Source organism: Corvus kubaryi, unplaced genomic scaffold (assembly GCF_017639235.1).
Source record: "Corvus kubaryi isolate FWS band 111438036 unplaced genomic scaffold, C.kubaryi_AGA036_p1.0 37184, whole genome shotgun sequence".
Classification (NCBI taxonomy): domain Eukaryota; kingdom Metazoa; phylum Chordata; class Aves; order Passeriformes; family Corvidae; genus Corvus; species Corvus kubaryi.
The window spans coordinates 232,593-246,943 of NW_024581051.1; the positions used below are offsets into that span (position 1 = coordinate 232,593).

Below are 14,351 nucleotides of genomic sequence, written 5' to 3' on the forward strand. Positions count from 1 at the left end.
CCATTAATATGTTGGAGCCTCAATAACATGTATGTATTTTACGTTAAACAGTTATTAGGCAAAAGACAGACAAAAAAGCCCTCAAAGCTGAGGACCCAGACTGGAATTTGTGTCCTGACCTCAAGGCTACAGAGAGTCCATTTAATGCTTGTTCTTTCAGTGCCTTGAGCAGCTTTATTCCAGGGCACTCATCACATGGTGTACATAGGAGAAAACAGTACATGCTTCTCTTTGTATTTTCCTTTCCCTCACCATCTCCAGCCTCAGCCTATCCTATGGGCTTCTCTGGAAAGTATGAGGCTGCCAGGTAGATAAATATATTTTGTCTAGGTTTTCAGCTCTCAAAAGGGTTTCTGTGACTAGCAGACTGATGCCATAGATGGTCACTGCACTAACTTCTTGACAGGACAGAATTGGAAAGAACATGACCATTCTGGGCAGGATCGGAAGGCTGATGCTGTGTCTGTTGAGCAGAATAGAGAATACGTGCCAGGACTTGCAGCAGTTCCTGCAAGGCCAGATGGGACAGTGGTATTTCTTTCTGTATAGGACATGACTCTAGGTATGAGGGAAATTAAACCTGGGCACTCAGAAAATTTTCAGTGTGAAACTAGGAAGCAAGCAAAACCTTAGAAATATTCCAGGAGCATATAGTAACTGAGCAGGGATTCTTTGGGTTGCAGTCCTATTTATTTAATTCAAATTGCTCTAGGATCTTTCTTAAAATTAAGGGACTTGCAGACTTTGTTTTGGGTAACTCAAAAAATAATTATTAGCAAAACTGGTTTTTGAAGATGACTTGGGAGGAATTGTATTTTGCCAATTTTAATATGATATGTAATTTTCTTTTGAAGCCAGAATTCTGACAAAAAGATTTGCTGTCTTTTCATCCAAATGGAATTCTGTAAACAAGGGACATTGGAAAAGTGGATTGCAAAAAATAGAGAAGACCGAAAGTATTATGTAATGGCACAAAACAAATTTTTACAAATAGTGAAAGGAGTGGAATATATTCATTCTGAAAAGTTAATTCATCGAGACCTCAAGGTATGTAGGATAGGTAAATAAAAAAAAAGAAAAAGTTAAAGATAGTAAACTTACTGGAATTTCAGAGACTGTTAAATTGTTATAGTCTTTGCTTACTCTGGTATGTCCCCTAGCAGTGTGCTTCTTTGGATATTGCTAGTGATTAATTTTCTTTCAGCAACTGGCTGAACCTCATCCTAAAATCAGAAGGTAAACAACTTGGAGGATGTCTGAATGCAATAGTTCAAAGAATCAGTAGTCATCAGCTAACAGGCATTTTCAGTGGGTCACAAGACTTATTCAAAGAAGAAAAGTTGAGTCTAGGAAGTTTGCTCTTGCCATATTGTAAAGGGATACTTTATCTATCCTAATACATACTGTGTTTGATAACAACATGCTCTGGTTACTTTTGTCTCATGTTTTCATACAAATATTTGAATGCTACAGTTTTGGATAGAATTTCAGTCTCTAGATGTGTCCAGTCATCAGACGATTTTATTTCAATATAAAGATTATAAGGGACGATGCCTTCACAGCTTCAAGATGGAAGCTATAATGTGGCTTACACAGTTTTAAATTACTCACTTTGTGAAAAAAATCATTAATGTTGTGGCATTCCTAGGGTTAAGCTAACTTCCCTGCCTGACCACTCAGGAGCCACTCTGGCGGTCAAATTCCCACCACCATTTAATCTGCAAATCAGATTATGCTTGATGATAAACCTTGGTCATTTGGTGATTTTTTTTTTCTTCTTTTTATTTATATATATGAAAATAGCCTCAGAATATATTCATATCACATGATGATAAAATAAAAATAGGTGACTTCGGTCTTGTGACTTCTGTGGCATTTGAGACTCTCACTGAGGACAGAGGAACAAAGTCATATATGGCACCAGAACAGGTAATTGTCCTGCTGTGTTAGCATCTCTGTAATTAGATTTGTGTTATAAACTCAGCATTGGATGTTCTCAATCCTAATGTCAGTATTAAAGCATGTTGCCTAAAGTTCCCTGGTATGACTGTATGTGAGGATAACTATTTAGGAGAAAGCTTTACCACAAATGTAAAGATTTTTGCTCTGTGTGAACATACAGTCTGACACTGTGTGCTGTAAGGAGTGCTCTTGCAAAACCAGGCTGCCAGATATATACTTAAATTTGAATTTAGGACCCCTGTTAATTGTGTAATTTGAGTTTCTCTATTTGTTTCATTATTTGTCACAGGGCAATATTGGCATGCTTTATCTATACACGTCTGTAGAAGCCTTAACTTCAGGGTGTTCAGTGAGACATAATAGTCACTATTTAACAGGTCTGAGGCAGAAAGGGTTAACAACAAAGACGAATATTGAGTAGGGCCAGTCCTGTAGCCTTGGGGTAGAAATTTCTGCTGACTTCAAATTTTGCTTTAAGAAGTGCTGCTCTCCAGATGGATTTGATGCCTGTATTGTTCTGTTCTAATCTTTCTAGTCTGGGGCCAGATATGGAAAGGAAGTAGATATTTATGCTCTGGGATTAATTTGGTTTGAAATTCTTTCGACAGTCACTCATCATGAGAAAACTAAGGTATGTAATCTTTAAATTTAAAAAAGAACTCCCACTGTTGTTTTGCTTTGCTGCTGGTATCACATGTTGATAGCACTCTAGAAGGAATCTGTTTATCTAGAGTACTATCTCTGTTTACATTTTTTTCCTTAATTCATTTCCATAAAGCCTGTAAGTCCTCACACCTCCGTTGAAATGTCATAACTGAAGAAATATTACAGTTTATTTCACTTATGTCCTACTACGTACACACTAAAGCCTGAGCATGCTAAAGGATAATGTCAAGCAAAAAAGGATGTCAAGTTTCTTATAAATCTTTTTCTTTGATCAGAAACTTAAAGGGAGTATTTTTCTAATTTTAGAAAATAAAAATTATGGATGGGTAAGTTTTGTCGGCCATGCCCTTGTCTCCACTGCACAGTGGAGCAAGAAGAGTTTCCACCAAGTCAAAACCCTTGCAGTTTTCCTAGATGAAAACAAAAGTGATTTGGAACATGTTGCTTTAAGTGAAAAAGATACTATTTCAAAAAGAAACCCCATGTTGCTTAAGCTTTTTTAAAAAAGGTATCTTCTATGTGTTCTGAGCTTTTTATGTGCAAACCTACATATTGGTAGGACAGTGATGTAGCTGCTGGGTATCTTGTCTAAAGTAATTGTGGTTGGACTCAGACTTTGAACACTGTTAGCCAGATTCTTTTGCCAGTATGAGAAAATCATACCAGTGTGTCTGTTCAACTTGGCTCTGTCCAGCCACCTTTGTTCCTGCTCACAGCTGACTGCAAATGCATGCACAGTCCCGCGGTGTTTACAGTTGGAAAGATACCATTTCCTTAAACTATAAAAATCTTGTGCTCTGCAGGCAGGTGGGGAAGTTTTGTGGATGTAAAGTCCTAGGATGGTCTTCAGCTGCTCCAGCAGATCAGAAAGAATTTCACTTAATGGAACATGATAAACTCTAGTGCTGGCAAACTTTGCTGTAAGAACATAATGTAAAAGCAAAGTTAATTATTCTGTGCTGAGTAACTGGTCCAGCTGATGATCCCCAGCAGGTAGGGTCACAAGCCTAAAGCTACTGCTAAAGAGAAGGGAAAAAATTTCAAGTTCACAGGAGCTGTTGTTTTACTAGATAGTGGTTGCTATGCCAGGCTTATAGGGATCCGTAAGACTAGCTGATGATTCAGGATACACAGCTAAGAAACATGACTGTCATCTTCAGGCAGACATTACACTAGTTAACAGCAAGTGAATTAAGCAGACTGCTCTGTACACCCAGAAAGCCACTTGCAGAATCACAGAATGGGTGAAGATGGAAGGGGCCACTGGAGATCATTTAGTCCAACCTACCTGCTCAGGCAGAGTTCCCTAGAGCACATTACTTGGGCTTGTGCCAGTATATCTCCAGTCAGGGAGACTCCACAACCTGTCTGGTCAATCTGTTCCAGTGCTCAGTCACCCACACAGTAAAGAAATTCTTTCTCATGTTCAGGTGGAACTTCCCTGTGCATCAGTTCCTGCCCATTGCCTCCTGTCCTATTGCTGGGCACCACTGAGCACAGCCTGGCTCCATCCTCTTGGCACCTCCCTTCAGATACTCACAGACATTGATGAGGTCCCCTCTCAGTGTCTCTTCCTGAGGCTGGACAGGCCCAGCTCCCTCAGCCTTTCCTCATAAGAGAGATGCTCCAGTCCCTTAATCATCTTTGTTACCCTCCACTGGAGCTGCTCCAGGAGCTCCACGTCTCTCTTGTCCTGAGGAGCCCAGAGCTGGACACAGCACTCCAGATGTGCCTCCCCGGGGCTGAGTAGAGGGGCAGGATCACCTCCCTTGACCTGCTGCCAATGCTCTTCCTGCTGCACCCCAGGATTCCATTGGCCTTCTTGGCCACAAGGGCTCACTGCTGGCTCATGGACAGCTTGTTGTCCATCAGAACCCCCAGGTCCCTCTCAGCAGAGCTGCTTTCCAGCAGGTCAGCCCCCAGCCTGTGCTGGTGCCTGGGGTTGTTCCTACCCAGGTGCAGAACCCTGCATTTCCTTTTGTGGAATTTCAGAAGGTTCCCCCCTGTCCCTCTCTCCAGCCTGTCGAGGTCCTTCTGAAGGGCTGCACAGCCTCTGGGCCATTGGCCACTCCTCCCAGCTTTGTGAACTTGCTGAGGAGGCATCTGCTCCTTCATCCAGGTCATTGATGAACAAGTTAAGCAATACTGGCCCCAGTATTGAACCTTGGGGGACACCACTGGTGACAGGCCTCCACTAGACCCTGTGCCACTGAGTATGACCCTCTGGGACCTGCTGTTTAGCCAGTTCTCAATCCACCTTATCATCCATTTGTGCAGCCCACACTTCCTGAGCTTGCCTATGAGGATGTTGTGAGAAATGGTGTTATAAAGAAAAAAAATAATTGTTACCCCAAAGCCTAAAGCATAGATAAACATTTCTCATTACATACCTAAAGCATGTAATGAGAAATGTTCTGTTCGTTGCTTTGAATTCCACGTAGCATTTTATGCAATGACATAGAAGTAAGTGTGTGGTACTGAATATGGTAAAAAGGAGGAAGCACGCCTGATTGGCTTGCAAACAGAAATTCAGTTATCTTCCTTTTTTCTTTTCTTTTAATGTCATTAGACAATATAAATCCATTCCTTTTAAATTCAGGAAAGAGAGAGAATGGTTCTGAAATAGAGAGGCTACTGAAACAAACATGTCATTGTAGTGTGTGAAGCTTTTAAGCTCAGAAATGGATAGTAGTTGATGAAAAGGCCATAAAATGAATCCAAAGCACAACTAAATGAAAAAAACCCCAACCCTTTCAAACCGTTTACAGTTACTTTTTGAAGCCTTACATTTCCTGTAGATTTGTGTTTTCCTAGTTACTTCAGTTAACTCTGTGGGTCATAAGGTAGAGATGCAAAACATATCCAACGAAAGCATACCAAAACTATCTCTTTTATTCATTTCAGGTATGGCCTTCTGTTAGAAAAGGTGAGCTTCCAGAGGACTTCACCAACAAATTTCTGACAGAGGTATGGGTTTTGAATACAGAGGTATGGGATTTGGTTACTGTATTTACTAAAAAAAAAAAAAATCTATTGACATTTAAATTTTTTTGCAGGCATCCATAATCCAAAAGATGCTTTCAACAAATCCTTCGGGAAGAATCTCTATATCTGACTTACTTGTTCTTCTTAAGTCTGTTGATAAAGAGAAGTCATGCAAGAATTATTCTTGTTAAATGTCCTTCCAGACTGTGTTTAAATCCAGAGTTTGATGAATTTATTACAATTGATGAAATGACAACAGATGTCAGAAGCAACAGCAAGATTTGGGGTGTGTCTTTTCCTGGGCCACATCACCATTCATATTCACCAGCTGCAGACCAGGACAGGGCACTTCTGCAAGAAATCACTTGCAATTTTTACCTGGAAATACAGGTTGTGGGTGAGCTGGGCTGTTTTGTACAAGTAAAAGAACCTAGTCCTTTTCCCCTAGATTATGTTGATGTGCTAAAGTGCTAACTGGTTGTGGGAAATCCCTGAATGTGCTGCATCCATTATCCCTTAAGATTATCTATTGCTTTCCATGGAAGAAGTGCTTTGTGGTGGTGTGACTCAAACCTTTCTGATTTGCTCAGTGATACTGTTAATAATTATTGGAATGCTCCCATTAATACCAAGACTAGTTTTGGTAGAAAGGATACTAGGAATAGGTGCATGTTATTCTTCACTGAATTTCAGTACTTTAAGGGGAGCTTTTTTATCTCTTCACACCTGCTGATGATCTAGCATCTTCAGTGATATGGAATTTAAAAAGATAAACTTGTAAAATAAGGATTTCTTAAGAATTTAAATGTTAAACATTCTGCTTCTAGGAATTCTAATTTAGAACAAATCTCAATTTTTGAAAAACTTAGGTTTTGATGGTTGTCTTTTTTTGGGAAGGAACACTTAAGGTGCTATTAATATAGTAAAATTCTCAGTTTTCTCAGTAGTAACCATTTGAAATCCTAGGCTGAGAGAGCACTTGAAACATTCTCACGCTTCTAGGTTTTAATCCCTCACTGTAATACTGAGGCAAGCCTAACCCTTAACAACTGTACTGAATACCTCTGGTGTGTCCACTGCCAGCCCCACAAAAGGGAACAGCAGGTTCTCTGCTACTCTTTTTATATCCTTCAGAGTTCAGCCTTGCCTGAACTCAAAGTACTGTGTGCAGTGTGGGGAGCAGGGTGAAAAGACAGGCACACTGGACCTTCAGGTGCTTGTCTTTGAGCTCTATCTTGTCAAACTGTTCATTGATGTTGGGCCAATGTAACTCCTTAAGGGCAAATGAGCAGAGATTTCTAAGTAAAAAATAGGTAATATATATTCTCACGATACTGTATGCTTTTTCTGAAATGTTAAATGGGTTAAAAGTGGGTGAAAAGAAATAATACAGATGAATGTATTTATATTCTTAGGGAAATTATTGATGTTCTGTGCAAATATTTGTTGCTAAATGGAAATATGATTGTACATCCTTTTGTAAGGCCTTATTACACTGTTCTCTTTTTTTCTCTTTATCATGAATCACATATATAGAATCATAGAATGGTTTGGGTTGGAAGCGACCTTAAAAATCATCCACTTTCAACGCCCCTGCCCTGGGCAGGGACACCTTCCCATAGATGACATTACTCAAGGCCTTGTTCAACCTGGCTTTGAACACTTCCGGGGTTGGGATATCCACAGCTTCTCTGGGAAACCTCTTCCAGTGCTTCACCACCTTCACAGTAAAGAATTTCTTCCTAATATCCAATCTAAACCTTTCACTTTGAAGCCATTCCCCCTTGTCCTGTCACTACATGCCCCTGGAAAAAGGTCCCCCTCCAGCTCTCTTGCCAGCCCCCTTTACGTACTGCAAGGCTGCTCTAAGTCTCTCTGGAGCCTGCTCTTCTTCAGGCTGAACAACCTCAACTCAAGGGGCTTAGCAACCTCATTTGCCAGTTCCCTCAGGACCAGTGGATGCGTATCATCAGGTCACATGGACTTGTGCACCTCTGGGTTCTATAGGTTTTCTTGAATCTGATCTTCTTCTTGACATCCCCGGCCAGATTGAATTCTATCAGGGCTTTATGCTTTCCTAGCCTTATCCTTGACTGGAGTACATAAAGTATTTCACTACTGTAGACTAATTAGTTTTTCTTTCAGTGGTCAAGATCTATGAGAAATTATATACCCTCACAGACAAAATACTGCTATTTCTGCTTTCTCTTCTTTTTCATCCCTTGGGATAGAATTAGCGTATAATTCAACTTGATGATCTTAAAGGTGTGTTCCAACCGAAACAATTCTATGAAACTTCATAATATGAAAATTGGTACGTGACAATCTTTTGGCTGAATTTCCTTTACAGTTTTTGGACAGAGCACTGGTAGTATCATCACCTTCTTGCACTTAAGTAATACTGAGTTTGTCCTGGTAGTTTTTGATATATTTTCCCTGCATAGTATTTGTATACTTCAGCATTACCTTTTTATAAATGGCCAGTTACAAAAACAGCTGCTGCTGCCTAAAAATAAAAGGTCTATTAAAATATATTTTTATGTAAAAAAATGAAAACCCAACATCATGATCTAATTCTATTTAGTCATGCAAAATATGCGCCTTTATATACAGAAGAATATTGGTTCAAATAATGTCACTATCATGTTTCATAAGCTTTTTTTTCCCCCACCAAGTTTAAGATAGTTGTGGGAACCGACAGGTAGTCCGAAGGCCTCGCAGACATTTCCCCTGATACAATCAGTTTGTACCCATGAGAATTGCAGAAGCAAGAAGACAGACAACAGAAAGAAGTTGCAACAGCTTCAAAAGGGAGGATACTGGCCGATGTTTAGCAAAGAATGTGTGTACACTATAGACAACCAATAGTATTGTATTGTAGCAAAACAACATGTATTGTAGCCAATGAACATGTAGCTAAGAAAGGGTATAAAAGAAGTTGTGTAAATAATAAACGTGCTTTTTGCCATTGCTCGGGGCAGAGAGTGTATGTGTGTTGTGACCATCTCAACAGCAACAACAGTAAGCAAAATCAGTCTGATATTTAGGCATCTCTGTAAAGATGAAAAAATCCTGTTTAACACATTACACTATACAGTGACTAGCCAATATTTATTTCTTTACTCAAACTTGAATTTTATTATCATTTGGGCAGAGCATAAACAAAGATGTGAAAGACATAACCTACCTCTCAATTACATTAGTTCAATTACAAATACCAAGTTTTAAGTCCTGTTAAACTGTGCATCAGTACGAATTTAACCTGGCAACTTAAACTCTTCTTCTGCATATTTTGGTATGAATTCTTGAGTATGGCACAGCTCCAAGCCTTCTAAAAGATACTATAAATTATACATACTTATCTAAGGCTCCTTCTTTTAGATAGGCTTCAGTCATGATCTGCAGCACTGTCTCCAGGACAGTTTGAAGATAAATCTTCAGAGTCTACAGGATAAGCAGAGAAAAAGTGAGTAATTGCAGCTCAGGGGAGGAAAAAATGGTTGCTATAAGTATTTCTAGAATCTATGTAGAACAGATTAAGTAGAATTCAAGGTCTGCAAATTAGTAACTCTTAAATTTGTTTTAAAACAGTGTATACAAATTCTACTCTCTTCGCTGCTGTGAAACTGGATGGTATTCTAATTGTTTCAGAAACATCTGCCACCTTTCGCAGCTTTTTATAGTATTGGTTTTAATATCTGAATTATATTTTCTCAAAACTAAATTAGTATTAATAGAAATTCAAATAAATGTCAGTATGGATTGCTGTGTTTCGTTGTCTATGGGCTTGTTTGGTTTTGGTTTTTCTGCATGTAAATGTAAAAACTGGCTAACAGTAACAGTATGTACAAAGCTTTGTGCAAAAACCAGCAGCCTGGAAGGTAAATTTGCCATGTAGATTAAGAAGACTCCAGTAAGAGAAACACAAAGGATCTACTCTACAGCTGGAGTCTCGCTGGATAAGCAAAGTAAAGCATCTATAAAAGCTTGGTTCACTCTCACCTTCATAGGTCGTCCCACACCAAATGCAATAGAAGTGCTCCTCTCTCAAATAGGCCGTCAGGATGTGTAGCTTTTCTGATACCTAGAGATATGTACAGGTATGCAATGATCCGGAGCTCACATGACATAAAACAATTTGAGCTACTGGTTTGCTAAAATAAAGTGTTTAACCTAATGCTATGGAAAAGCTACACAATACTATAGGTCAGTAAGACGTGAAGTTTCCCACATTTGTGGAATAGGGCACAGGAATTCATGATCTCTGGAAAATTAATGGCTGTTGTTTGCTCCTCCTTCTTTCCAGCTGAGAAACCTGCACTGAAGAGAGAGCTAGAAATATTACTTAGCTACCTGATTTCAAGTATACAATATCTTTTGTGGATTTTTTCACACCTAATCTCTGCCAAACAAACACATAAGGCTAACAACAGCTGTGTAATACAGTTCTTAAAAATGTGAATTTCTGATGTCCATCTTAGGATAATCTGTGAAACATTTTCAGAAATTAATTAGTGACTCTAAACTTCAACCTCAGACATAAGATGAGGCATCCAAAATTAAAACTCAAAAGCAAATAACTGTAATCTTGCATTATCTTGGCTAAGGCACAAAAATGTTTAGAATTTAATTTCTAGGCTACTTTTTTCAAAGATCAGCCTCAAAACAGATGAGCAATAAATCAGTGGTTTAATGTTTTATATTTTATCATGTAACTGTATATTTACATTTTAATCATGTAAAAAAATCACTGTTCTAGGATTGCAAAGAGGCCCTTTACTACAGCATGGAAAACAACATGTATACATATATCCTTTATACATGTACGTATGGACACATACAGTTCCAAGGAGTATTAAATGAATTCTGAATCAAGCCATTAACTCAGTTGCAGAGCTTACACTTAAGTCTGAGCTTGTGCATTCATCTTCCTTGTCTTCCTCATCCTTTTTGTCTTCCTCTTCAGGTTCTATCCAAAACCAAGTCTCCTTGGGAACATCAATATCCTTAAATAATAAGGGATTTAAATGGAAGTTATCTGTCTTTGTAGGTTTTCTTCTAAGATGCTGGATAAAACTGATTTCTAGTAAGAGAGTTGTTAGGCTTTAAAACTTACATGTATAGCATAACCAAGAATTACTAAACCTGTAGGTAAGTATATTAATCCACAAGAAGGATTATTATTCACTTTTTTCTTTTAAACAAGGGAATGCATGCTAATGCTAACACCTAGTTCTATTTCATCTGTTTGGTATGTGCACAGCTACATAGCAACATAATCTCAACCAAGCTTGTGAGCAGATACCCTTGTTTATCAGCATGTTTAACGTGCTGCCCCAAGATATTTTATCAAGAGATCACATGATGGTTCCTAATTCACCTCAGGTAAAGTTAAAAAAAGAAGAGCAAACAAAGATGATCTAAGCTTAATTCAGCTGACTTCATTTGAAGCAAACTAAGTGGTATTGAACAATATCAGCAGAACTTGTGAGGTGGTATAAACCTCTAACAGGTTAATAGAGGGGAAAAAAAAAAACCCTTGAATTTTTCCAGTGGCAAAAATTTATAGTAGTTCACTGCTATTACCCATGTTATTCCTTGCACGTGGAAGGTACTTAGTTTTGTGGGGGGTTTTTTGTTTGATTGTTTGTTTAATGCTGGTTTGGTGAATCTGCTGATTCCCTCAATAATGATGCCATTCTTAAGAGATACTGAAGATCGGCCTGGTCCTAGACAAGCTCCTCAAGACTCTGCTTGAGGAGGAAGGCTGAATAAGATGACTTTCAGAGTCTATTCCCAATGTCAATCATAGTGTGATGATGTTGCTCCCTCACCTGAAGCAAACAGCACCATTATTTATGATGGCCTGACACTGGCTACTGTATGCAAACAACGCAGAAGTAACCACAAGAATGCAGGAGCAAAACCACACGTCCTCATGTAAGTTACCATGAGGTTAGTGTGCACCTTCAACTATCTTAATGGTACAAACATATACTTTGAAATATTTTAAGAGGACTGAAGTGTTGCCAAACATCAAGACTTCAGGCTAGTTACCCCACAATTTCAAAGAACTTTCAGAAACTGAAACACTAGTTTGTTTGTGGCCTGCATCTCTAACCTCTAAGTCTTCCTTCCAACCCCTCAGAAAACCCCACAGGTCTCACTTTTTGCATATCTAATTGCTGGCAGGCCCTCTGGCTTTTTCTCAGGTCCCCTTCCATCTTGCGTTCTTCTTGTTTGGTTTTGAATCTTATTCTGTTAAGAACAAGCAGAGATAAATAAGCAGGCAGACACGCAGTGACAGATGCATTCTAGTCCACAGCTTTTCAAAACCAGAAAACCTAAGACTCTATTCCTATTAATTTTCTCAGACCTGGACAAAATTGAAGTTAAGAAGTCATTCTGACATTATTTCTTGGCAGTTACACCTTCAAGATACCTTCTTTGACCACACTACACTGTTTCTTCATCAGGTTTTCATAAGACATAAAAAAGTGGTTTACGAAAAATCTGCAAAAGATACAGCCTTCCCTAAGCTTTCCTTCTCCATATATTACAAGCAAATCAGGAGAAACAGTACAACCTTAAAAACTGTATCCTGATTTTTAAAACCATTGTACCAGCACTTCTTGGGAATATCTGTGGATTTTATATTTTAAAAGATGATATGTTTCTCCAGTTTAAAAAGTTGCATATGACTTGAGAAAAGTTAGTATGTATATTGTTTTCATGATTAACAATTACAAAACTAAATGATGCAGCACATGCTTTTAGCATTACAGCGTTCATCTACTTTTCCTTTAGAACTGAGAAACAATTACTCTGTAATGTGACCTTTCATTCAAAACATTGAAAAATAGTAGCACATTAAAAGAAAAACCAAACTTCAAGCATAAAAAGAATTCTTGTTCAGATATTGCTTGGAATATCACTTATATGACACTACCTGAACTGATCTGCAGCTTGTTCATTTGCTTGTTTTTTCATATGGAGTTTTTGTCTATAGTTTTCCAGTTTTTCTTCAGCTTTTCGCTTTTTTAATTCCTCGTGACCAAGCCCACTTCTGCCTATGGCAGTTCAAAAGATGAATGTAAGCAGTTGAGAAGCTCTGATATCCAACTAAATAAATCAGAAAGCACCACAAACCTGTTTTTATGTTCAGAGGAATAGGTTCAACAATGCCTTCTCCTGTGAGAGAAAAAATAAGTCAATTTAAGAAATCAAGTTTTTCTCAAAGAATGATTTGTTCAGTGTATTCAAGCAGCAAGCTGGTTTTGCCATTACTGTGGTTTTTTTGCTTGGAAGTTGAAAATCCCCCAATCAATGTACATTGAGTGCACTACAAATGACACAGCTGTACTGGAACTCCCTCTCTTTTTCCAGCTTGTCTGCTGGAATCCTATGTACTTTTTTCACAACAGGACCAAACTGAAAGAAAATGGTGTTGACATGACAGGTATTACATGCCTGTGATGAAGACTGTTACAGCCTTCTGGAATCTCACAACAATGATGAACAATAAAAAGAATCTGTCTGGCCCAGTTCATTTGTGGTTGTCTGCTAGAGACGCTGAACTGGCACAGCAGTTATTGACTCCCTGTTTTACTGATTTTACTTCATCTATTAAGGCTTCATAAGGGTAGACCAGTGTGCACCATTTCTTTTTCAGAATCCAACTATAAATTTCAAGAGGGTTTGATGGTTTTGGAACACTATTAGCTTTGCAAAACCATCAAAACATCCTTAATGCAATTTCTGTAGACATGCATGTATGGAAGTGCATTTATTGAGCTGCAAGTGCTGCTCTTCCCTTGCACCCCTCAATAATCTGTACTATTTTTACTCCAGTTTTAGGAATTTGCTCTCATATTTTGTTCTGTTACAGCACCTTCACAGTTTCATAATGCTGTGGTTCTCTGAGAGGCACTTACTGACCTGTCAACAAATGAAGTGACAGCTGCAGTCTGTAAGATATTAAGGTATAGCTGAATACAGGCACATGCTTCCAGAGCTAGACAAACTTACCACTTTTGCCAAGGGCCTGGCCGCTCTTGTAGCCCATCTTCTGGAGCAAAGCAAAGCCTTTGTTCTCGTTGCCTAGTGCACTTTTCAGTACCAAGTCGCGTCTCTCTTTTTCTTCTTCTTTTATGCTTTTTTGTCTGTTTTTCTCATTGGCTTCTTTTTGCTTTTCTTCTTTCTGAAGAGCTTCCTTCACCCGCCTCACCATGGGCAAGCCTGGCCTTACATCCTGCCTGCCAGTTAATAATTCCAGCAAACATTAGCGCTTTTCTTTTTGAACATGTTTAGAATCACTTAAGAGGGGTGAAAAAAAAAGAACTACATACTTACTTAATAAATAAATCAGACATATAGTCTTCCTCTTCATCTCCCTCCATGCTTAGCACGCCTCTTTGCCGACGCCTCGCCTATGGACACTATCCGTGCGTGTTACCGAGCATTTTATTTCTCTGCGCGCCCCCTGCGCGGCGGGGGACGAAGGGGCCGAGGGACGAAAACTCTTGAACCCGCCGGGCCGGGCCACCCCCTGCCAGCCCCGGTGCACCCGCGCCCGCCTCCGCGCCCACACTGCGTCTTTCCGGGCTCCGCTACCGGCGGCCGCGACGCCGCTCCGCGCCCGGGAGCCCGCGCCGAGCTGCAGCCAAGCGCCAGGAGCACGCACAGCCTCGGGACCAGCGGCGGGAGCACCCGCAGGAACCGCGCACCCACCGGGCCCG

The 14,351-nt window shown here is 39.5% G+C and overlaps 2 protein-coding genes across 8 annotated transcripts in view; one reads left to right on the forward strand and one right to left on the reverse strand.

The window, feature by feature from the left end:
* The window catches only part of EIF2AK2 (eukaryotic translation initiation factor 2 alpha kinase 2), a 25,064-nt gene extending 16,471 nt beyond the window's left edge, over window positions 1–8,593 (forward strand). For all 5 annotated transcript variants that reach the window (XM_042021977.1, XM_042021980.1, XM_042021978.1 and 2 more), the window contains 5 exons: window positions 855–1,047; window positions 1,804–1,929; window positions 2,498–2,593; window positions 5,533–5,595; window positions 5,685–8,593. In XM_042021977.1, the coding sequence (XP_041877911.1) occupies window positions 855–1,047; window positions 1,804–1,929; window positions 2,498–2,593; window positions 5,533–5,595; window positions 5,685–5,804 (598 nt within the window). In that variant the 3' untranslated portion in view covers window positions 5,805–8,593. The remainder of the gene's footprint in view (window positions 1–854; window positions 1,048–1,803; window positions 1,930–2,497; window positions 2,594–5,532; window positions 5,596–5,684) is intronic.
* Window positions 5,503–14,345, reverse strand: GPATCH11 (G-patch domain containing 11). 3 transcript variants are annotated; one of them, XM_042021990.1, is made up of 9 exons: window positions 13,966–14,345; window positions 13,642–13,868; window positions 12,763–12,804; window positions 12,563–12,683; window positions 11,781–11,871; window positions 10,515–10,619; window positions 9,616–9,697; window positions 8,972–9,057; window positions 5,503–5,991 (listed from the first exon to the last, which is right to left on the reverse strand). In XM_042021990.1, the coding sequence occupies exons 1-8, from the start codon at window positions 14,010–14,012 to the stop codon at window positions 9,002–9,004; spliced, it is 771 nt and encodes a 256-aa protein (XP_041877924.1). In that variant the 5' UTR covers window positions 14,013–14,345; the 3' UTR covers window positions 5,503–5,991; window positions 8,972–9,001. The 3 variants fall into 3 exon arrangements, with proteins under 3 accessions (XP_041877924.1, XP_041877923.1, XP_041877925.1); XM_042021989.1 differs by having other exon boundaries at window positions 5,503–9,057; XM_042021991.1 differs by lacking the exons at window positions 9,616–9,697; window positions 10,515–10,619 and having other exon boundaries at window positions 5,503–9,057.
* Window positions 14,346–14,351: the final 6 nt, after the last annotated feature.

What these genes read in the sequence shown, in the direction of transcription:
- GPATCH11 (XM_042021990.1), bottom strand. Translation starts at nt 14,012, where the DNA reads ATGGAGGGAGATGAAGAGGAAGACTATATGTCTGATTTATTTATTAA. An exon ending in ATGTCTGATTTATTTATTAA is followed by an intron (nt 13,869 to 13,965) that starts GTAAGTATGTAG and finishes ATTAACTGGCAG; the next exon opens with GCAGGATGTAAGGCCAGGCT. An exon ending in CCAGGCCCTTGGCAAAAGTG is followed by an intron (nt 12,805 to 13,641) that starts GTAAGTTTGTCT and finishes TTTCTCTCACAG; the next exon opens with GAGAAGGCATTGTTGAACCT.